This window comes from Protomyctophum bolini (genome assembly GCF_963924005.1).
Source record: "Protomyctophum bolini genome assembly, chromosome: 7".
Lineage (NCBI taxonomy): Eukaryota > Metazoa > Chordata > Actinopteri > Myctophiformes > Myctophidae > Protomyctophum > Protomyctophum bolini.
In genome coordinates, this window is record NC_137868.1 from 47095456 (window position 1) to 47118201 (window position 22746).

At 42.4% G+C, this 22746-nt stretch overlaps 2 protein-coding genes across 3 annotated transcripts; both read left to right on the plus strand.

Moving 5' to 3' along the window:
* The first annotated feature begins 1154 nt into the window (after positions 1–1154).
* On the plus strand, positions 1155–8495 carry LOC308318227 (uncharacterized protein). 2 transcript variants are annotated; one of them, XM_080767687.1, is made up of 3 exons: positions 1155–1410; positions 6234–6416; positions 7033–8495. In XM_080767687.1, exons 1-3 carry the CDS (start codon positions 1161–1163, stop codon positions 8013–8015), a joined length of 1416 nt encoding a protein of 471 aa, XP_080623813.1. In that variant the 5' UTR covers positions 1155–1160; the 3' UTR covers positions 8016–8495. The 2 variants fall into 2 exon arrangements, with proteins under 2 accessions (XP_080623813.1, XP_080623814.1); XM_080767688.1 differs by having other exon boundaries at positions 6239–6416.
* Positions 8496–10274: 1779 nt separating this feature from the next.
* Positions 10275–21457, plus strand: LOC308318228 (uncharacterized protein). Its single transcript, XM_080767689.1, has 4 exons — positions 10275–10547; positions 11962–12060; positions 16660–16839; positions 20616–21457. The coding sequence occupies exons 1-4, from the start codon at positions 10310–10312 to the stop codon at positions 21101–21103; spliced, it is 1005 nt and encodes a 334-aa protein (XP_080623815.1). The 5' UTR covers positions 10275–10309; the 3' UTR covers positions 21104–21457.
* Positions 21458–22746: the final 1289 nt, after the last annotated feature.

Genomic DNA, 22746 nt, shown 5'->3' on the forward strand with positions numbered 1-22746 from the left:
CTAGGCTCAGACTTCTCATACATGTTTAAACAAATGTTTCACTGGTATGAGTCCTTGGCGCTTCAATAATAAAATTGGTTATCACCTAATTCATACAAGAATTAATTGAATTGCATTGACTTTGTATGTAATCGTGCCGCTCTAACACCTTTTGTCCTCACTGTCCAGGCCCTAGCCCGGGGACGGGGACAGGGGGTGGTGGGGGGTGAAAACCTTATGCCCATACCTAACACCATGCCAAAAATGTAAAACTTGTCACCAAGTGCACAATCTTGATGATTTTCGCCGAATTTCCTCCCAGCTATTAGTGCTTTTTCTGGTTTTATCCTCGTAAAATAAAAACACCTTAACTAAATAGAGCATTTTTCACTCTTGTTGCAAGTTGATGATGTCATTATGTCCAGCTGTGTGTGTGTGTGTGTCCGGTAACGTGTGTGACAAAGGCCACTATGTCCATTTCGCCTAGGGTTTCCTCTCGGTGATATATTATATTTATACTCTAAGGTCAAGACTCAAGAAGCCCTATGGAATATATGGAATGCACGCGCTAATAAAAAGTATTTAAAATATTGCTTCGATGCTCACATTAACCGTAGGAAGTAGTATGTTGTTTTTTTATTAGAACGTGCATTCCATACATTCCATAGGGCTAGACCACACATGGACACATGACATCAAAGTTCCTATTGAGTGAAAGATTCTCTTTTTATGAAATAAATAAAATATTTAAGATGTTTTTCTTTTTCTTTGTTGTTTGTTTTATTTAGGGCAAGGGCAAGTATAATGTTCTAAGTCATATTTGTGTTGCCAGGGTTCCTTTTAAAAGTCCTTAAATTGTCACTTTACAAATGTGTATAGGCCTACACTGAATAGTACTCTACTACACTGTCACAGTTCAGTGACAGTTAAGGCTCATTCATAGTCTGGATTTTCGGTGGTGAGCTGACCACCGGAGCTGAGCGGTGAGTAAAAACATGTTGTAGTTCACCACCGAAAATCCAGACTATGTATGAGCCTTTACACACCTCCTTCACCAGGGGGCGAAATGCTAAGATCCTCTATTGCGCATGCCTTAACCACGTTGACCCGGAACTGGATCTGCGTGTTGTTTATGTTTTTCATGTCGCGTGAGGCGAGCTAGAGTAGCCTACTGTGTAAAAATGTCTCATAAAGGAGGTGAAATGTTTCAAATAGAGTCTGTACGGCTGTCGATAAATGAACACCTGACGTCGGTGAGAGAGGAGATATCGTTTGTTGTCAACGACCGCCTCAGTTCGGTGGAACAGTTCATGTGCAGCCTCTTTCAGAGAGAGATAGAGACACTAGTAGAAACTCTGCTGGAGAGACAAGACAAACTGCTGGACGTGATTTTACAGCCACACGTCAAACGACATGCAGCGGCTTTGTTATGTAAGCTGCATTTAAACACATTTACACATGTTTGAGGCAGTAGCTACTTATAGCGAATGCCTTTTCTTTAAGAGCTGTATATGCCTATAGGACACAATATTGTATATTTGAACAAGCCAAATAGACTTTCTTGGATTTATCCAGACCTAGGCCTAGCCCCTTTCCCTACCCTCGGTTAGCTCTTCTGAATTGTGGACGTCACTACCCTAGGGTCCCTCTTAGCTTATTCCACCCTCTATAGGATGCAAATTTACTAGCCCCTCTCGGAACCCCGTGGGTCAGCCCAATCGATTCGTGCCGAATCGGGTTACCCGTGGGGTCCCTGTGCGTAACTGTGTTTTCGTATGTAAATGTTTAAACGCGGACATAAATATCGTCGGATACGTTGTGTCTGCGCCGTTTGAGGGCTTCTTTTCGTTTGAGTTATTCTGAATGTGTGAACTATAAGTACCTATACATACCGCTGCGAATTCTCCTGTGGCGCGGAAGCCGTTAAGTATTTTTTGTTTGACCGATTTGGTCGCTTTGATTCTTCTCTTCCTTCCTTGTTTATTTACTGTTTATTGTACTGCCTCCCGCTGTGCGGTTGGCTTGTTCGTGGCTACGTTCCTGCCTCTGATCTGCTCTGTCATAGCTATAGCCACTAGCTAGCCCGATAGGCGGTACAATGAGGTGTCAATAAATAAGGAAGGAAGAGAAGAATCAAAGCGACCAAATCGGTCAAACAAAGGCACAGGAGAATTCGCAGCGGTATTTATAGGTACTTATAGTTCACACATTAAGAAGCCCTCAAACGAACAAAAGCCCTCAAACAGCGCAGAAAGGACGTATGCGACGGTATTTATGTTTATTTATGTGTGCGTACCCGGTGGCAGGGTAGAGGTGGAATAGGACCCCATGGTCTGAGTCTCAAAAATGTCAGAAACTTCAGTACCATTGGGTTCTGACTTGTAGGGCTACACATTTACATACTCTCTGTACACAGAGACCTGGTCGGTCGCTTGAGTGTTGGTCAGATGTTTCAAAGATGCATACAGCTTTAGGAGACTGCCGCAACGTGTGCGAAGCGGCGTTAACCGATTATTTTTTAATCTTGTTGCTTCGCTGAAATTATCTCTCCTCTCTCTTCCTTGACTTCCTTGTTGACTTTACATTGTACCACTTCCCGAGCGGCGACCGGCTAGCTGCACCTCCTAGTTACTGCCTCTGATTGGCTGACCGCGTACATGCAGGATGTTTATATTGCTGTTCTGTCGTGGGAGGCGGGACATGGGAAGTGAGGAAGAGAGCATTCCAGCGAAGCAAAACTTAAAAGAAAACTCAGTGTAAACAGGAACTGCGATGATGGAGTGTTCCAGCAGAGGTGCTAGATGGAAAGCTCATAACTTGTGATGTAAATAATGAGATCCAGAACAGTTGAGAACTAAACAGCAGTCACCCTTCCCTTTTCAAATGTTTTATATCATCCACAGCACTTGAATGAACAGTATCCATGTTCCTTTTTCACAAAAATAAAAGTTTGACACATACTCACACGCACTAAAGAACATGAGAATTCCACAAAAGAAAATATACAAAAACATTAACATTTAGTAAATGTACTTGTCCTTTATCTTTCAGTCTGTTATACACAACATTTTTTCCACAGTTATGAAATTTATATACTTTTTAAAATTAAAACAAAATCTTTGTACTATTCTCTGTTTTTATATCCTTTTTATTATTTCAGTTCAGGGTCAGGGTCATGCACCTCTAGCACCTCTGCTGGAACACTCCATCATCGCAGTTCCTGTTTACACTGCACATGTGCAAACCTCCCGCAGGAGACCGGGCCGCACCTCCGTGCTCTATCCTCTTTATTTGTCCTAGTAGAGGGTGGAATAAGCTACGAGGGACCCTAGGGTAGAAACGTCCAAAATTCAAAAAAGCTAACCGAGGGTGCCGAAAGAGACTAACCTAGGCCCTATTTTCGTCAGTGCCTTACCCCTTACTATTCTATATTTTGAAAAACATTTTTGAATAGTTCAAATAGCCCATCTACAAGCTCACAGCGTGTAGATGTAGATCAGCTACTTGAACAGTTTAAAAATGTTTTTCAAAATAGTAAAAAAAAAAAAGGCAAATAAGTTGATCTGCCCTGTGCTTGTGCATTTAAACTGTTACAGTATTCAATCAATTACATTCAACCTTCATCTACAACCCATGTTCGTTAGCCATAGATTAAGACTATTGTAGATTTATCGATTATGACATGAGATGAGATTACATTTATTGTCAAGTACAGTATAGTACAGTAAAAAGTATTTCCGCATCTCACCAAAGTGCAAACATGTCAGTAAGGATAAATTAATATTAAGTACAGTAGTAACTGCAGATATGAGCAGTATAGTCATTTAAATAAATAAGTAATGATATGAGTAGGAAGGAAACAAACATTAAATATAACCATATTGCACATAGCCCTTATTGCACATACATATCCCAAATGCAGACCAGATTCCACAAGTCTACATTTTTATATCGACAAGTCTTAGGTATGCCCTTTTTGCACTGCACTTTCACAAGTAAAGCCTGCAGCTCTCCAAATGCAAAATATAAGCTGCTTACTGCTTACCACCTTGTCCCAAATGTTAAATAGTACAGCACAGTCATATGTATTGGACCATATTTTTTCCAAAAAGGAAAAAAAAAAGGTTAAGGACGGTTTAGGCATAGTTTTTGTGAGGTTAGGTTTAGGCATATAACCACGGCCATCAGGTACAATGCCCTGGGAAAGGGGTATAGTCCATAAAGGCAGAGTGTGCAGTACCTGGGAGAGCACACTCTTGATGATCCGCCTAACGATGTCGTCAGCGCCTCCCTCACTTCCTGCTCAGCAATTTAAGCTAGCGTGTCGGACTACGCGGCCCTGCTTATTTTATTCACACCTGAGCTGGCACCAGCATTAGGGACTTTGAGCGGTTTTCAGGACGTCTCCGCTAGGCGGAAGTACGGCAGCTATGACGCCGTTGCTGTCAAAATTGTTAAGCAAACAGGCGACGGCGACATTGGTTCCCATGGTGTAAACAAACACTTTTTTGTCGCACGTCAGCCAACTTGCCGATATTGCTTAATTCTTACATGCACTGGACATGAACAGCAGTGGAAAGAGGAAGGTGCTGGAGCAATCTGTGTTATTCTAAAACCGTTTTAATAAACCTCGTTAATATGACATATGGTATTAGTGTTATTTCTTCAACACATTACACAGCATAAGAGAGGTGATGGAGAAATCGGTGTAAATGTATGACAGCTATAATTTCAATAAACATGGTTATGAACATGGCGTTGTAGACACTACGTGTAAGTGTTGGATCTGCCGCAGTAGAAAGGGCTGCGACAGCCAGCAGGTTTATGTATCGAGCACTGGTCCATTTCTGGCTGCCGGAGCCGACTGTCGTAGCCGTCGTTGCTTAAAGTCCCTATTGTTAGCCTCAAACGTACTGTAGTAGGAGTTCAGATCATTGGCCAGAGTTACATCAGCATTTCCGATCGCCATTTTCTTTTGTAACTAGGAATGCTCCGGTCAGGTTTTTTGGGACCGTTCACCGATTGTTTATCTCCTTTTTTTTTATATATATATTTTATCCCACGATTTTGTAACCCATTTTTCACCCCTGTGTCAATCATCTAATGTGATCCTGGGCTCTACACACCCTCCGCCAACCTGGGGAGAGCAACGGACTTAACTCATTCTTCCTTCATGCTTGAGTGCCCAAGTTCCTCCTTTACACCTGACAGGGGGGGAGTTTCCCTGGTTGGACGTAGCGCGTGGAAGGAACACGTTATTCCAACCAGTTCCTTTCCCCTCCATCAGGCGCCCCGGCTGGCCAGGGGGAGGCAGACCAGGATTACTGCATGTTTTTGTGAGGGTACCTACCCTAGGGGACATGGGGAGAACATGCAAACCCCACACAGAAAGGCCCTTTCGCCAACCCCCGCCTTCGGGTATGGGCACTGATGACGCGGAGGAGGAAACACGCCGCCAGCACCCACAGCGCCCCGAGTGGGAATCGAACCCAGGACCTTCTAGCTGTGAGGCGACAGCACTACCAACTGTGCCACCGTGCCCCGATTGTTTATCTCCTGATCGGCCGATACCGATGTGCGCAAGGGCAAAATTGGAATATTTCCAATGTTATCATAATCTGATCTGTCACATGATATACCCACGTCAAAACTGTTCTTCTGTGTGGGGAGGAAGGGGAGAATGTTTAGGCCTGTCGCAAAGATGCAAAATCATATTAGGCTATATCTGATTGACATTTATACCACTTAAATGGTGTAAAAGATCGGTTTCTCCAGATCGGGTAAATTGCCAATCAAAGATCGAGGCATTTGGAGTGAATTTCAGCCCATCTCAATCTGTGGCGTATTATCGGAGCATCTCTATTTGTAACCCGTCATTGTCTTCAGTCCTTGCCACACACACTCATTTAAATGCTACACACACAAACTGTACAATGTACATTTATAGGCCAATGCTATACCAAGTACTGGCTATAACGGCTTCCTCCACTGTGCAGTTCCGTCATTCTGCTTACCAGTAGGATCACCTTTTCAAAACTTTTTGAGTCAGTTCCATATAATTATATTAGAAAATATAATTAAATTATTGTTTAGATATGGAATGGTATGGAAATATCAAAACTTTTGAAAAACTTTTGCCCTATGTTAAAAAAAAAAGAAAAACACTTCCTTACACCCCTCAACCTCTGAATCAACCTTCATCAACAATCATCATGATCAAAGTACTTATTCCTTATTCTATTCCTTCATTCCAGACCAGTGTGTGGAGTCCAGCCTGCAGGGGGAGATGAGTTCTCCAGAACCATCCAGGACCGTTTCTGTTAAACCTGAAGACCTTCCAGACACCAGGATTGGTCCTGTTAAACAGGAACTTGAAGACCTCCCGGACACCAAGACCTCTCCTGTTAAACAGGAACTCGAAGACCTCCCGGACACAAGTATGTTCATGTGCTCTCTCAGTTCTTTGTTTTATTATTTTCTGTTGTATCTCTCATCAATGTTTAATGTTATACAAAACCCTGTTCCCACTCACTTAAACTGCCTACAATTCACCTGTGTGTTTAATTTCGATTTGTTACCTTCAATATCACATATATGTATTTATTTGAAAATTATCTCCATTAGTTGATGACATGGAAGTCAGTAAGTCTTATTGGGGTCCACACATAAACATATTACAAAACGCATTTACAAAATCAAATCACACCCAGTGCAATGTGAGCACTGCCTTTGATGGAACAATGTTAAATCCCTGCTCAACAGCACCGCCCGGTGGCAGCGGCTGTTGTTGCTGTGCTACATCATTTTGGACAAACAAACATTGTGATAGTAAACTAGAGATGTCAGTAAGCACACATGGATTGAAGCATCATGCACCGCTAAAAATAACAACATACAATGATGAACCTTCCTTTAATGTTCCGTTCAACTCCTGACCTATTTACAACTTTCCTAGTTAAATAAATAGATAATAGTTGGTTTTACATTTCCTCAAGACTTTATGATTTCCTCTGTCATCTAGAGATCACCGTTTTCACTCAATTCTCCTCTCAGCATCTACAGTGAACCCTGGTATTGCCGGTGCCTCCACGATGCCTGCCGTTCAGGCAAACCCAGCCTCCGATCCCTCCACGCAACTCAGAATGTCTGCCTCTTCTGCTGCCGATCCCTGCAGGCAACTCAGAATGTCTGCCTCTGCCGCGGCCGGCCCCTACACACAGCTCATAATGCCTCCCACTGCTGATCCGGCCACACTCTCCTGGTCTCAACCACCACCACCGCCGCCCTGCGTGCTACTGCCACAGCCTATAAGAAATACCCCTGCCACCTCTACCACCATCACCTCCAGACCTGTGCCCTTCCTCCCGGCAGCTTCAGTGAAGCCCGCCATTGCCGGCCCCTCCTCGCGGCTCATAATGCCCGCCCCTGTCACTGTCGGCCCCTCCACACGCTCCTGGCCTCAAACACCACTACTGCCTCGTGCACTACTGCCACTGCCTGTCGTTGGGCCCTCCACACGGCCCATAATCCATGCCAGTCGGGCAACCCCAGGCATTGTCCACCCTTCCTCCACACAACCCATAATGCCTGTCAGTCAGGCAACCTCTGGCATTTTAGATCGTAACTCAACACAACCCATAATGCCTGTCAGTCAGGCAACCCCTGGCACTTCTGACCTTTCCTCCACACAAGCCATAATGCCTGCCAGTTGGGCAACAACCACAGGGATTGCTGACCGACCTACATCAGCCCCTCCACTTATGCCCACAACACCCGGTGCTCAAACTGGTGTGGGCAGTCATCTGTCCTGGGGGAAGTCTACTTACCGAAAGCGTAAGAAGATGGAACTGACAGAATTGTCACGGTGTTACTCGAGACTGCCCCTCTGTAAACTGTGTGGCCGACCGGCTCAGAGACATAGAAAATACAAGAAGAAAACGTATTGCCCTGTAACAATGAAGTCAAGCTCCGCACGTCTGAACAACAGAGTGTTCGGCAGCTATGAAAACTTCACCTCTGCTGTTGACAACATGTAGATATTTGTGAAATGCATACAGATGTACATAGTATATTGCAAATGTGGCCATTTTACCCTATACATGTTTCTTGTGTAAACAATTGCTTCTTATTTGGCAAATTGTAAATAGTGAAGAATCATGAACAAACACTCATGAAGAAAAATCCTAATATCTGCTCTTGCTGAGCAGCATCAGTTTGAAATTTGAATAAAACTGATGCTGCTGAGCATGAGTAGAGTCCAGGATGTTTGTTCCTGAATGTTTGTTCATGATTGCTTCATTTGTTGTGCGAATATTTTCTTAGCAAAAAATGTATGTCCATGTTTTGATAGTGTTCATTATTTCTGTTACTGTAGTATGTATTACTGTATTATTCCTTCTTAGGCATACATGCAGTGGCGTATCTACAATAAGGCGTCCGCTTGTACAAATCCATTTATGCCTGGTCAAAATCCTTACAATGAGAAAAAAATCACACCCGTGTGAAGTGAGTGGTGCAACTCTGTGTGGGGGTTCCTGGGGGGGGGGGGGAGTTCCAGATCCCCAGGAATGCGCCCAGGGGGGCAGGCCAGTTCCAGCGTGCTGCCCCGCATCAGAAACGGTTGAGAAATGACAGAGTTACCGTGTGGCGGTCCCTCTACTGTACTGTCACTGTACTGTACTGGCACACCCGAAAGCATTACAGTTAATATGTGTGTGTGTGTGTGTGTGTGTGTGTGTGTGTGTGTGTGTGTGTGTGTGTGTGTGTTTGTGTGTGCGTTAGGTTGCGCACAGGTGGTGAAAAACAACCATGCTGTTTCCGTGCTCATACCCAGCCACCCAGCAACCGTTGCGATAGAGGGGGAGAGACTTTTCTCGCGTTCAGTCTGTGCCTTATGACGTTCCGTTTGTTTGGGAACTATCCTTATCTATAATGTGTTTCTTCCTATAAAGCTAAGATAATTGACAAATATATAGAATTGCTTTAATATATATGCATATAGTATATTAAAAAAACAATATAATATACTATCATATATAAATACAAATATATAAGTATAGGGGCATACAAGCCATTTTTTTGTTTGTTATAATTGATATTTAAGAAGCACAACACAGCATTGTAGAAAACCAGTTTTACTTTAGCTTCTGTTGATTCTTCATTTCTGTTCTTTTGGTTTCCTGTATCTTTACGGGATAAGTATTTGTAACCCTCATTCTGTATGTTCAACTGCATTGTTTAAACATGACTGAGATAAATAAACTAACTATCCTGACGGACATCGGTAGCGGTCCCCATGGTGCAGACGGACACAGACAGAGAGCAACATCCCATGGTTAGTCAGTAAGATACAACAGCAGTGAAGACACAGATAATGTGTGTGTGGGGAGGAATAATTAACACAGCTAAATCGGGAAAACGGTAAAAGGAAAAGTAAGACAAAATTATCTGCATGTTTGACCAGCAAATGCAGTTAATTTTGTTGTGACAGGGGACCCCAGTGCTAAACCCCTTATTCCAAAACTTCTTTGTTAATAGCACTGATGAGAATAGGGCCCAGGATCTCCTCCTGGTTTTCATGTCATTGATTCCCACATTTGAAATGTGGCCCCTAACCCCCATCTGAAAATGTTGTGTGCCAAGGAGCCTTGTAGGCCTACCAGATTTGTGTTGTTTCAAAGATCTTCCCTGCCTCCCCTGATGGAGGGTTCCTTCTCTGCTATGTCCAACCGGGGAAACTTGTTTCAGGTGATCAGTGTTACGTAGGCATACCGCATACTATAACTGTTTTGGGAAAGTAATTTATATATAGGCCTACTAGCCTATTACTGACCAACACTTGTGGTGATTCAAGCATGATCTGCTTTGCAAATCTGAAACATTCATTGGATGGATGAATAACAAATTATACCATGCATGAATCATGAACTGTAGAAACAACATTATGCTGGCTGTCATTCTGGAAATTCCCCCATCATCTGATGAATGGGTGATCACCCATTCAAGGTTGGCACCTTGCCATTGACCCACCCCCAGTGCCCACCCATGCATTAACATGTCTGTCTGACAAAAATACATAAGTAGCTTGTGTGTGTGTGTGTGTGTGTGTGTGTGTGTGTGTGTGTGTGTGTATGCCTACAAAGGACATTTTAGGGCGACTTCGACAGGCTTTAAATATTACTTTCTTCCACCAGGGGGCGATCGGTAATAAGGAACTGTGTTGACCCGGAAGTTAATGCGCCTCTTGGCCTTCTTGTTGTTTGTTGTTTATCAGTTGCGTTTGCCGTTTGGTATCACGCAGTGAGCAGAGCAACAAAGAGCGTGCGGAAAAATGTCTCAAAAACGAGTGAATATGTTTCAAATAGAGTCTCTACAGTTGTCGATAAATGAATACATGGCGTCGGCGAGAGAGGACATATCGTGTGTTGTCAACGAGCGCCTCAGTTCGGTGGAACAGTTCATGTGCAGCCTCTTTCAGAGAGAGATAGAGACACTAGTAACTCTACTGGATAGACAAGACAAACTGCTGGACGTGATTTTACAGCCACACGTCAAACTACACGGAGCAGGTTTGTTATTTAAGTTGCAGTTCAAACGTATGATTGATTGATTGAAATATGTATTAACAGTTTGCAGAATTACAGTACATTTCAAGCACAAACTCAATACAAACAGTCTTTGTCAAAGTGTTAACTGTGAGTGCACGACCCAATACACTTGTTTACAAGACGGTCCACCTTGTTCAATTCATCAAAACATTTAGAGACGTATAGACACTTTTATACAGCCAAATAACCGAACAGGAATTCACCATAAAGGAGGTAAAACGGGAACATACATAGCCTACATATATACTACTAGCCCTACAAGCGGAACCCAATGGTACTGAAGTTTCTGACATTTTGGAGACCCAGTAGCCATGGGGTCCTATTCCACCTCTACCCTGCCACCGGGTACGCGGACATAAATAAACATAAATACCGTGGATACGTCGTGTCTGCGCCGTTTGAGGGCTTCTTTTCGTTTGAGTTATTCTGAATGTGTGAACTGTACCTATACATACCGCTGTGAATTCTCCTGTGCTGCGGAAGCCGTTAAGTATTTTTTTGGTTTGACCGATTTGGTCACTTTGATTCTTCTCTTCCTACCTTGTTTATTGACACCTCATTGTACCGCCTATCTGGCTAGCTAGTGGCTATAGCTATGACAGAGCAGATCAGAGGCAGGAACGTACAGCCATGCTCAAGCCAACCGTACAATAAACGGTAAATAAACAAGGAAGGAAGAGAGGAATCAAAGCTTCAAAATCGGTCAAACATACCGTAGATTAAAAATACTTAACGGCTTCCGCAGCACAGGAGAATTCGCAGCGGTACTTATAGTTCACACATTCAGAATAACTCAAACGAAAAGAAGCCCTCAAACGGCGCAGACATGACGTATCCGACGATATTTATGTCCGCGTTCTATCATTTCAATACGAAAACACAGTAACGCACAGGGACCCCATGGGTAGCCTGGTTCGGCACGAATCGATTGGGCTGACCCAGGGGGTTCCGAGAGGGGCTACATACATACATACATACATACATAGCCTACATACATGCATACATACATACATACATGTTAGGTATGCGGTCTAGCCTAACTTGGACTCGGGGGTGGACGCCTCTGCCTTGCATAGTCCCCAGTGAATAGGCATTTTGCCCTTCACTGGTAACCCTATTTTGGATTAGTTTTAAATATATGAAGGTATGGTGGGCTGGGCTTTTTACAAAAAAGCCCCCCTTTTAAATACTACACACATACATACATACGTACATATCTACATACAGTACCTACATTTCAGAAGTTTTAGCAGTTTTTAAGGACCCACTTTTAGGCCAGTGCACCAGAGCAAGCTCTTGCCTTTTTTTTAAACCCTACCCATTTTAACCAAATACATACATACATCAACGTCCTTATTCTATTCCTTCATTCCAGACCAGTGTGTCGAGTCCAGCCTGCAGGTGACGATGAGTTCTCCACAACCATCCAGGACTGTTTCTGTTAAACTGGAACCTGAAGACCACCTAGACACCAGTAAGTATCTTTCTTTAATTCTCTTCTGTTGTAGGACTAACTCCCAGAGTTTAAAATAAGGGACACCTCTGTGCAAAAAATAAAAAATAAAGTATCCCAATTTCGTGTCAAAACCCCCAAAACGTGCAGTTACAGTAAGGGGTCGGACTAATGAGCGGTCAGACGAATGCCACGCTACCCCAAGAAAACCAAAATGCATAGAAAACGAGATCAGGGAGGTATTTTGTGCGTCGTGAGTGATGTGGCTTATGAGAAGATAGTCATAGACTTATTTTTTGTAGGCGCCATCGGAAAGCATACTACATTCTGATTCCTCAGACTGCGTAAAAGCGTAAAAACCCTTCATTTCATTAAGCCATAAATCGATCAAACCTTAACATTTTTAAATAGTTCAAAGTTCTGTGTAGTCATTGCACTTCCAGCTTTGAGTTGATGTCTTTTATAGTAGACAGTATAGTGGTGTCAAAAAATATCGATATGAATCGGTAATCGATTTTAACATTAGCGATGCAACTACATCGATGCACGTGTGTCTGGATCGGTCAAAAGCCCTGTGCATTGTGACGGGTAGATAACTTGTAGATCTGCTACTTCCAGCGCAATACTATCAGAACAAAAACAGACGAGGCAGAACAGAAACATAGGGCTATACAAATGAATGTAGGCTGTCTGTCATTGTATTTTCTGTGAATTAACTCAGTTTAATCCAGTGATCCTCAACCATTTTAATTTGAAGGACCCCCAAATTAAATGTATATGAATTAGCCCAGGGTGACAGGGTCCCAGGCCTTTTCATTATGATTTTCATCTCTGCACTGGGACCCCATGTTACAGACATGTTTACAATATTTGCTAACAGTAGCTACTTATATTTTGTTATTTAAAGCTGTGATTATTTATTTAAGAAGCACTGTTCTGAACCAATGTTCGCCTTTAAATTTAAAAAAATGTAATCATCCTTAACCTTTTAAGCTAAAATAATGATGACCGGGGACTTAAAATCATTGTTTTAATTGATGGCCTTCATGCCCTGGCACTTGGCCTTGTGCCCTCAAAAAGTTGAATGACCACCTGTGCATCCCGGGACCCATTACATTGAAAACCTATTTACAGCGTGACACAAAAGCACCAAAAGTAGAAGATCCACAAGCTCGAGATGTGTGAGTGAAGTGATTTGAGCTTGTAGATCTGCTACTTTAGCCCTTTTTTAATTTGAATCCTTAAAGGGACACTTCACCCTTTTTGCAAAAAAAGATATGTTAATGACGTTTAGAAGCTTTAGAACACTTTCCTGGGGGTCTTTATGTGTGTAATATGTGGTTTTAGATATTTTAGATTGTAGCAGTGAGCCTGTTGTCTCTGATGTCATGGACACTGGGCTCACTTCCTTCCTGGACTACATGTTGTCTCAGTAAGACAGCTCTCCCCCCTATCCACAAGGAGGAGCAGTGCACAAAATAATTATGGGAATTGTAGTCCAGGAAGGTAGTGAGACCAGTGTCCATGACATCAGAGACAACAGGCTCACTGCTACAATCTAAAATATCTTAAACCACATATTACACACATAAATACCCCCAGGAAAGTGATCTAAAGCTTCTAAACGTCATTAAAATATATTTTTTTGCAAAAAGGGTGAAGTGTCCCTTTAACAGTTTTGGACATATGGGATTTCCACCCGACAGAGACGATAAGCAGAGCTTGCGGATCTGCTATTTCTGTTGCTTTTGTGTGATGCTATAGTATGGTAGAGCATACATTTGCAAGACATAAAATATAAAAAATGACGACAAGCGGTTTCTGCTGACAGCTACATTATAATTGTGTGTGTGTGTGTGTGTGTGTGTGTGTGTGTGTGCTCGTGCACATACCGATGAGGAGTTTCTCATGGTATTTAAATGTCTAAATACAGTCAAAATGGTATTTCTTAAATTATTGTTACCTTGTACTGTTAAGTAACTTGAAAAATAACCATAAAAAAACATGCGTGAAAATATTGTGATAATATCGTGTATCGTGATAAGCTTGAAAAAATATTGTGATAAAACTTTTGTCCATATCGCCCACCCCTACCCAAACCTATTCTTTATATATCTAGCTTCAAATAAAAAATCTAAAAAAGGTTAAATGTGTCAGATCACACTGTATTGTATCGAATCGCATCAAATTCCACTAAATTCCACGAAATCGCATCGATTTGGACTGAATCGAATCGTTCTGTATATAAAATGTAATGTCTCCGAATTGCATCGTAGCCCGTGCGTATCGATTAGGCATGTGGAAAATAATCGATACGTATCGATACATCGATTATGACGTGCGCGATGCGAGTGAATCGGTTCATTCACTGTGTCTCGGTAAAATTGACGGGTGAAATCTCGATGCATCGTTCGCGGAGTGCTTGCGTCGGTAAAATCCGTGGTTGCACTGTTTTTTCATGGTAAATTTCACCCTATCCTGTGTTTCCGAGGCGCATTGAACGTACCATCAGAAAAGGAAGGAAAAAAAAGGTCTCTCGCAGCCAGCTCCGCACAGTGTGCGGCTGTGCGCTGCGAGCACGCAGTCAGTAAACAGAAGCTACCGTACGACGGTGCAGAGTAGACACGTTGAGACAACAAACAGACAATAAAGAGCACCCGCGACGAACAGAAGTGAGCCCCACGCACAAAGGAAGCACAACCTTTAGCTTTATAAAATAGCTGTCCGTCGATCAGTTGACTTTTCACTGTAGCGCTGCGTGCTGCTAATGATCCACACTCCACAGCTGTTCTAGCTGATTCTCCGACGCGAATCTGCGTCGCGACTCGCGATCATCAATTTGTAATTAAAGAAAGCTTCTGCAGTCTGCACACACGTGTACAACAACAACAACGCCACAGCTGGGTGTACTGCTTGCGTTTAAAGTCGTTTACAACCGTTCCACAACTTTCCACTGTCAAGCTTTCCCCTGCTATTTTCTGGGATAGAAGCCTTATTTATATTCTGCAGCAAGACGGTGTCGCACGCCTAAAATTGCAGATCCACAAGCTCACAGCGGGGCGTGCATGAGACGCGTTGTGAGCTTGTACATCTGCTATGTATTTATAACGTTTATAATACATGCAGGCCAGGGTCTTCAATGTTTTTTAGGTCAAGCCAAGGACCACTTAGCTGAGAGTGAGAGATCAAGCAGGGACCCCCACTATACATAGGCAATTATATTATAAAACTGTGTTGCAGATTAAACTACTTGTTTGACAGCACTACAAGTGACCTGTCATTTTTGTTTTGTTTATTTGTTTATTTTCTATTTATATGTTGGTAACATTAATTGAGCTATTACATAGGCTATTACATTTTAATCTCTTGAACCCTCTATACTCAAAACCTCAAATTGACCTTTGAGATATAATTATTATACTATAGCCTATGATTATTAGTAATCTAACAATTCCACAATAACCAGCAGAGAGCAGACCCTTTGTTTACTTACATAATTCTATAAATTGGGTTGTTTGAGATGCAGAGCTATAATACTAACCTACAGTAAAACAATAAATTGCTTTGAATTTAAATGTAATGCATTTTGACATGTTTTGGGAAATTAATAGAGCTTTAATATAAATCCTTTCTATTGTGATGAATCGCCATCAAATCGCATCGTATCGGTAGAGGGGTGAATCGCATCGTATCGCATTGATTTTAACTAAATGGTTATCGCATCGGGAAGAGGGAGAATCGTATCGCATCGTATCGCCAGGGGATTCCATGTATCTCTAATGTATCGTATCGCTGGCAGTGCATCGAGATGCGTGTCGAATCGTGAGATGAGACGAGATTCACATGCCTAGTATCGATACGTATCGAATCGTCTTGTAAGGGAGAGATGCACACCCCTAGTAGACAGTGAGATAGTTATTTTTTTAAGACTATCAAGTGAAAGAGACACTTTGGATTATACAGACATACTTGCGCCCCACCATGTCTCAAAACATTATTTAACCACTTTATCAGCTTCTGCATCTCCCTCTTTTCTCTTAAAATTTAAAATTATCTTTTATTGCATTGAGCTAACTTTTTTTTAATTGCCTTTAATTGCCGGCATATATCATTTCCCCACTTCTTCCAGAAGTGATTTGAACCCATAAGAACTATGATCACAATATTTATTAAAAAAAACCTAGCCAATCAAGCTGGGAAATGTTATGCTACCTCCTTTTTACACTGTGCTTTACATATGATGTATGTCAAGTATGTATGTATGTACATAACCAGCACACACAGACAGACACACCCCCTACCTTCTGATTCCCAAGCAGCCACTATACCTTCTGAGACACCCCCACCCCAGAGTAATAAGTGTTTTGATCAATCCCTGTTTTGGGCATGTCATCAAAGTTATAATGTTCCTCAAAAAAATCATACATGGTGAAAATAGAAGATATACACACTCACAGCAACACACTGTGAGCTGGTAGAGGGTTTATTTCCACTATGTTTGCACGCGATTGCTGTGTGTGCGTGTGCATGCAGGTGCATGTGTGTACAGCTGTCTGATCAATGGGACAATCAAAGGTCTTTTTTAAGTTGAAACATTCATTGTTTTCTCATCGTATCTAGACTTCCTGCACCTCCCTGTGTGTATAGAGGATGTTTCACCTGAACAGCAGGAGAGGAGCCCCAGTCTGGTCCAGGAGGAACCAGAACCTCCACACATTAAAGATGAACAGGAGGAGCTACTTCAAAGACCAGAGGAGGCTGGTGGTTCAGCGTTGACATTACTATCAGTGAAAAGTGAAGGTGATGATGTAAACACAGATACAGAGCCTGTAGCCAGCACCTCGACTGAACACATGGAAACACAAGCTGATGTAGAGGACTGTGGAACTACACAGTCAACATGTAATGACCAGCTTCTCTCTTCACACCATTCTGAATCTGACATTACTGAAGACAGTGATGAGTGTGAGGAGGAGACCAGGGTGGTCAATCAGTCCGCTTTAAAAACACTTAAGTCACATTTGACACAAACCTTTAATGGAGACAGAAACAAGTTGTCCCAAGATGTGAAATCATCTAAACAAACTCATTCCATGAGGAGAGACACAGGGAAGAAAGGTTTAAGTTGTACAGATTGTGGCAAAATGTTTAGTAATAAGATACATATGAAGAAGCACATGTTGACTCATGCAGGGGGAAAACCCTTTACTTGTACAGTGTGTGGCAAAGGCCATGTTAACACGAGTAATCTAAAAACACACATGATGACTCATACAGGGGAAAAACCCTTTACGTGTACAGTGTGTGGCAAAGGCTTCCGGTGTAACCTAAAATCACACATGTTGACTCATTCAGGGGAAAAACCCTTTACTTGTACAGTTTGTGGAAAAAGCTGTACTCAGAGGAGTAATCTAAAATCACACATGTTGACTCATTCAGGGGAAAAACCCTTTACTTGTACAGTTTGTGGCAAAGGCCATGTTAACACGAGTAATCTAAAAACACACATGATGACTCATTCAGGGGAAAAACCCTTTACGTGTACAGTTTGTGGCAAAGGCCATGTTAACACGAGTAATCTAAAAACACACATGATGACTCATACAGGGGAATGGCCCTGTACATGTACAGTTTGTGGCAAAGGCTTTTCTCATATGACTAAACTAAAAATACACATGAGGATACACACAGGGGAAAAACCCTTTACTTGTACAGTTTGTGGAAAAAGCTGTACTCAGAGGAGTACTCTAAAATCACACATGAGGATACATGCAGGGGGAAAGCCCTTTACAGTTTGTGGCAACAACTAGTCAAAGTGTCTCATATGTGACTGTGCCAGGAGTCGTGCAAGGAAGAAATACACAGATTGTGATCTAGATTCAGTCAAAACTATTTTCTACAGGTGCACACGAGGACTGATACAAATTTGTTGCTGGATGCCAATAGTATTATGATACTTCTTATGGGCAATTTATTTCAATCCATACATTCACCATGATTGACTTAGTTCTTGTGTCGCTGTTGTATTGCTTTACTCTTTTTTTGGTATTGCCAACATTATGTGACCAAACATACTCGTTGTCTTCACGCATAACTTCCTTTTTCAGCAGAAGAGAAACATCTTAATCTAAAATGTTAAAGCCACAGTAGCAATCCGCCAATACCACTTACAGTAAACATCAGAGCTTAACCCATTCTGAACGGGAACCCGTTTTGGTGTTGGCATCATGTTATGCTTTAGCTATTGAAAAATAGCAGATCTACAAGCTCATAGCGCGCCACCGAGTGGCGCGCTACGAGCTTGTAGGTCTGCTATTTTTGAAAAATCGAAGAACGACTGACATTTTTTAGAATCTGATCTCAGGTCAGAATGGGTTAATCAGACCAGTTTGTGTCCAGTGGAAACCTCGTATGAATCTGATCTCAGGTCAGAATGGGTTAAATCGGTACGTAAACTGACCTAAATGCTATAATGTGATGTCACATACACTAGTCTCTGTCCAGTTTTGTTTTAAGGTGTGTCCATTTCTATGTATGCAATAAAGTTCTGACAAGCTGCACGATCTCTATAGCTGTTCACTGTGTGCTGACTTGTGTTGTTTGGACGATCAAATGATGACAGCACATTATGTAGTAGGTCTCAGCAAGACACACAGAGCCCAATTATCGCCAGTGCTAAACACTTTATCGCTACATTTCTTTGCCTTTTTTACTATGTTGTAAAACATTTTGTAATCTTTCAAATAGCCGGTCTACAAGCTCACAACGTATTGATGTAGATCGTCTAGTTGAACAACTTTAATATTTTTCAAAATCGTAAAAAGAAAAGCAGTTTAGCGATTCAGCTCTGATGAAAATAGGGCCTATTACTATAGTGTTTTACGTCTTAATAGACAGGGCTGCACATAAGTGGTGCGCCAGTGAGCATGGTCGTCAAAATTCATGCTGCTCAATGCTGGGAGGATGGCGGTTGACAGGAGGATACGAGTTTACTACTGACACAAATGGTCCGGCTTCTCCGTTTCAGATGTGGTGCGAACTAAAAAGTAAAAGTTGTAAAAGGGCATGCTTTGGATGCTTTGCACCCTTCCCATTCGCCGCTGTGTTTGTGTTTGTTTTCCGGGTGCTGGAGCAAGTTGCTCGTGTGCGATGCCGTCTCTCACAGCCTAGGCACCGGCCACCGACGGGTACAGGTTTTATAGTTCCGACATAGTGGAGTGGGAGGAGTGCAAAGCATTGCGGACTGGCACTGCTGCTGCACAACATGAAGCTTATCAACATGACAACAGCGTGTCCCGACATACTGTCCCTTATTATCGTGAGGTTGGGTAGTGTACATTGTTTATTTTGCACAGAGGAGCCATGTGTGTCTGACTCTGTGTTGACTGTGTACATCGCCTCGGCTACAAACAAAAGGGAAGCCTGACGTATGCTTCGTCGTCATATGTTAAACAAATAGCTGATCTGCAAGCTCACAACGTGTCGCCTCCGCAACACGTTGTGAGCTAGTAGATCGGCTATATATATTTTTTTTTATCTAAATATTGCTTTGATGCTAATATTATCCTTATTAAGAAGTTTGTATTAGAATATGCATATAGGGCTGGAATACACATGGACCTATAGCTGCAATTTAAATAATAATGGGATGAATCTAGAGTTGCAATACTCTCCATTGACTCCCCAGTCCCCACTTATCCAATAAATATCGTGTTGCTTTAAGTTGTTCATGCATCCCTCTTTTATCCATCCGGCGAGACGGGTCGCCGCATATTAGCAGCACCAAGTAACTCCTCCAGGTGCTCCTCTGAGTACTAGACCAAAAAGGTTGTGTGCAGCCCTGTTGATAAGAGGTATTTTTCACTAGGTGGCTGCAGCTGTTGTTATAGTTGATATAGACAAATGGACAAACAAACATTGTGCGGATATAGACATAAACACACATGGTCATATGTTGGAGCATCATGCACCGCTAAAAATAACAATTAAAGAACGATTAACCTTCGTGTAGCGTTCCTGTCAAATCTGACCAATTTACAACTTTCCTGAATAATTAGTGTTTTTCGTCTGATTTCCTCAAGGCCATATGATTTCCTCTGCAATAGAGCGCCGCAGTCCCTCCCCCTTTCAGAAAAACGAGTGGCCCAGGAAATGAAAACCCAATGCATTCTCCCATCGGCACTTCTTATTTAATTTATTTAAAGACGGTTACGCCGCGGACAAAGCCAACTCGGATCGTGACAAATCATGACAATGAACACAATGTTTTGGGCCGATCAAATCATTAGAAAGAAGAAAAGAAGTCAGGAGACAACACTATTTGTTTTGTTTTTCGTCTTATACATTATTTGATCGGCCCAAAACATTGTGTTCATTGTCATGATTTATCACGATCCGAGTTGGCTTTGTCCGCGGCGTAACAGTCTCTAAATTAAATAAGAAGTGCCGATGGGAGAATGCATTGGGTTTTCATTTCCTGGGCCACTCGTTTTTCTGAAAGGGGGAGGGACTGCGGCGCTCTATAGGCATGTAATATGAAAATGCTGATCACCATTTTCACAAAATTCTCCTCTCAGCATCTACAGTGAACCCTGGTATTGCCGGCGCCCCCACGATGCCTGCCGTTCTGGCAAGCCCAGCTGCCGATCCCTCCATGCAACTCAGAATGTCTGCCTCTGCCACGGCTGGCCCCTACAGACTGCTCATAATGCCTCCCACTGCTGATCCCGCCACACGCTCCTGGTCTCAACCACCAGCACCACCCTGCGTGCTACTGCCACAGCCTATAAGAAATACCCCTGCCACCTCTACCACCACCATGACCACCAGGAGAGGGCACAGGAGAGCATCTTCAGTGAAGACCGCTATTGCCGGCCCCTCCTGGCGGCTCAAAATGCCCACCCCCGCTACTGCTGGACCCTCCACACGCTCCTGGCCTCAGTTTGGAGAGCCTCCGTGTCACAATCCGACCCTCTGTAAACTGTGTGGCCGACCGGCTCAGAGACATAGGAAGCACAACAAGAAACATTATTGCCCTGTAGGACTGGGATACCTACTGTATTAACATCTGCAAAATTATTGTAAGATTCAAACTAGGAACGCTGAGGCCATCTAGTTTTCTTTTTTGTTTTTTTTATCCGAAACATTTTTGGAATACATTGAATAATACAACATCAACATGTGAAATGTATAGTACATTGTAAATATTTTTGTTTAAATTGCTGTACATTTTTCTGTCAATAATTGCTTCTTATTTGAGTAATTGTAACTGGTGAAGAATCATGAACAAACAATCAGGAAGAAAACCCCTAATCTCAGTTTCTATTGACATTATGTCAATGAATTGAAGTCCAGGATTTTTGTTCCTAAACGTTTGTTCATGATTGCTTCATTTGTTACTGTCCAACTGGGAGGCATACTTTGGTCCGACTGGATTAAGGTTGGTGAGGGGTGCATTAAGACGACCGGATTAAGGTTGGTGAGGTGTGCGTTAAGGGTTGGGAGAGGGTTAAGGTTAGGTTTAGGTGTGTTGCCCCATGGGAGGTTAGGGTTAGGGTGAGGGTTTGAGATATCGGACCAATGGTAAACAAAGCAGACGTGTGGATATTTTCATAGCTAAAATGTATGTCCATGTTTTGACAGTGTTCATCTGTGTTACTTTTAGTATCCTTCCTGGGGTCATCCCTATGTTCCCCATAGGGAGAGAGATATATGGCCATATATATATATATATATATATATATATATATATATATATATACTGTGTATATATATATAAAAGAGAGAGAGGTCGCACGTAGAGGTCTGCGTGCGTGACACCATCGCGGGACGAAGCATAAATTATACTTGCTTGGCTGCAGGTGCGCGTGCCGCCGTGCACAAATAGGCTCTGCTGCCGTGATCATGAGTGCACCTCCCGTTCTTATGACAGCAACTGGAGGTGTGGTTTTGAATTGCTATTATTGTTCAAACACAACAGAAACCAAGGATTATATATTTCAAGGGCGAGAGATCACAATAAAAATCCTAATCATTCTTACTCCACACTGGGAGAAAAACACCATCTGAAAGTTTGATTTTTTGCATCTTATGAGAGGAAGGGTTCTTGTGCTGCCGCTATGCGCGCGCATGCTGATGCTTATCAGTGTGAGTCGTCTGTTAAGGCGTCTATGGGGAACATAGAACATTGTATAGGTAAATGGGGAACATGGAACCTTTTTTTTGTTGAGTGGGGAACATAGAACCCTGGGAACATAGAACCTTTTTGGGTAAGCAGGGAACATAGATGCATTGAAGGAACCATGAGGTCAGTCTGTTGCTCTCCCCCTAGCCCTAACCTAGGAGGTCTGTCTAGCGTCTACTTCATAGACATATAAGGCTAGATGGCTCAAGGCGGAGTTTCTGACGTAGTTCACCTGGTGGCCATCTTGCTTCGGGGCTAGTAGGCCTATATGTATGTTCAATGGCAGCTCAAAACAAAAACAGTCATAACTCGCTCAAATCTTGATGGATTTACAAACGGGTTCGTTTATTACAAACGTCAACATGCGGCTATGATTCAGGACGCTTATCTGCTTAATTTTGTTTTTTATATGAACGTTGTATAAAAGCATATAAGTATGCGGACGCCTCTAATGTTTATAACAACATTGAGCAAGTTATGGTTATTTAAAAGTACATGCCCCATAGACACAATGTTATGCTGCC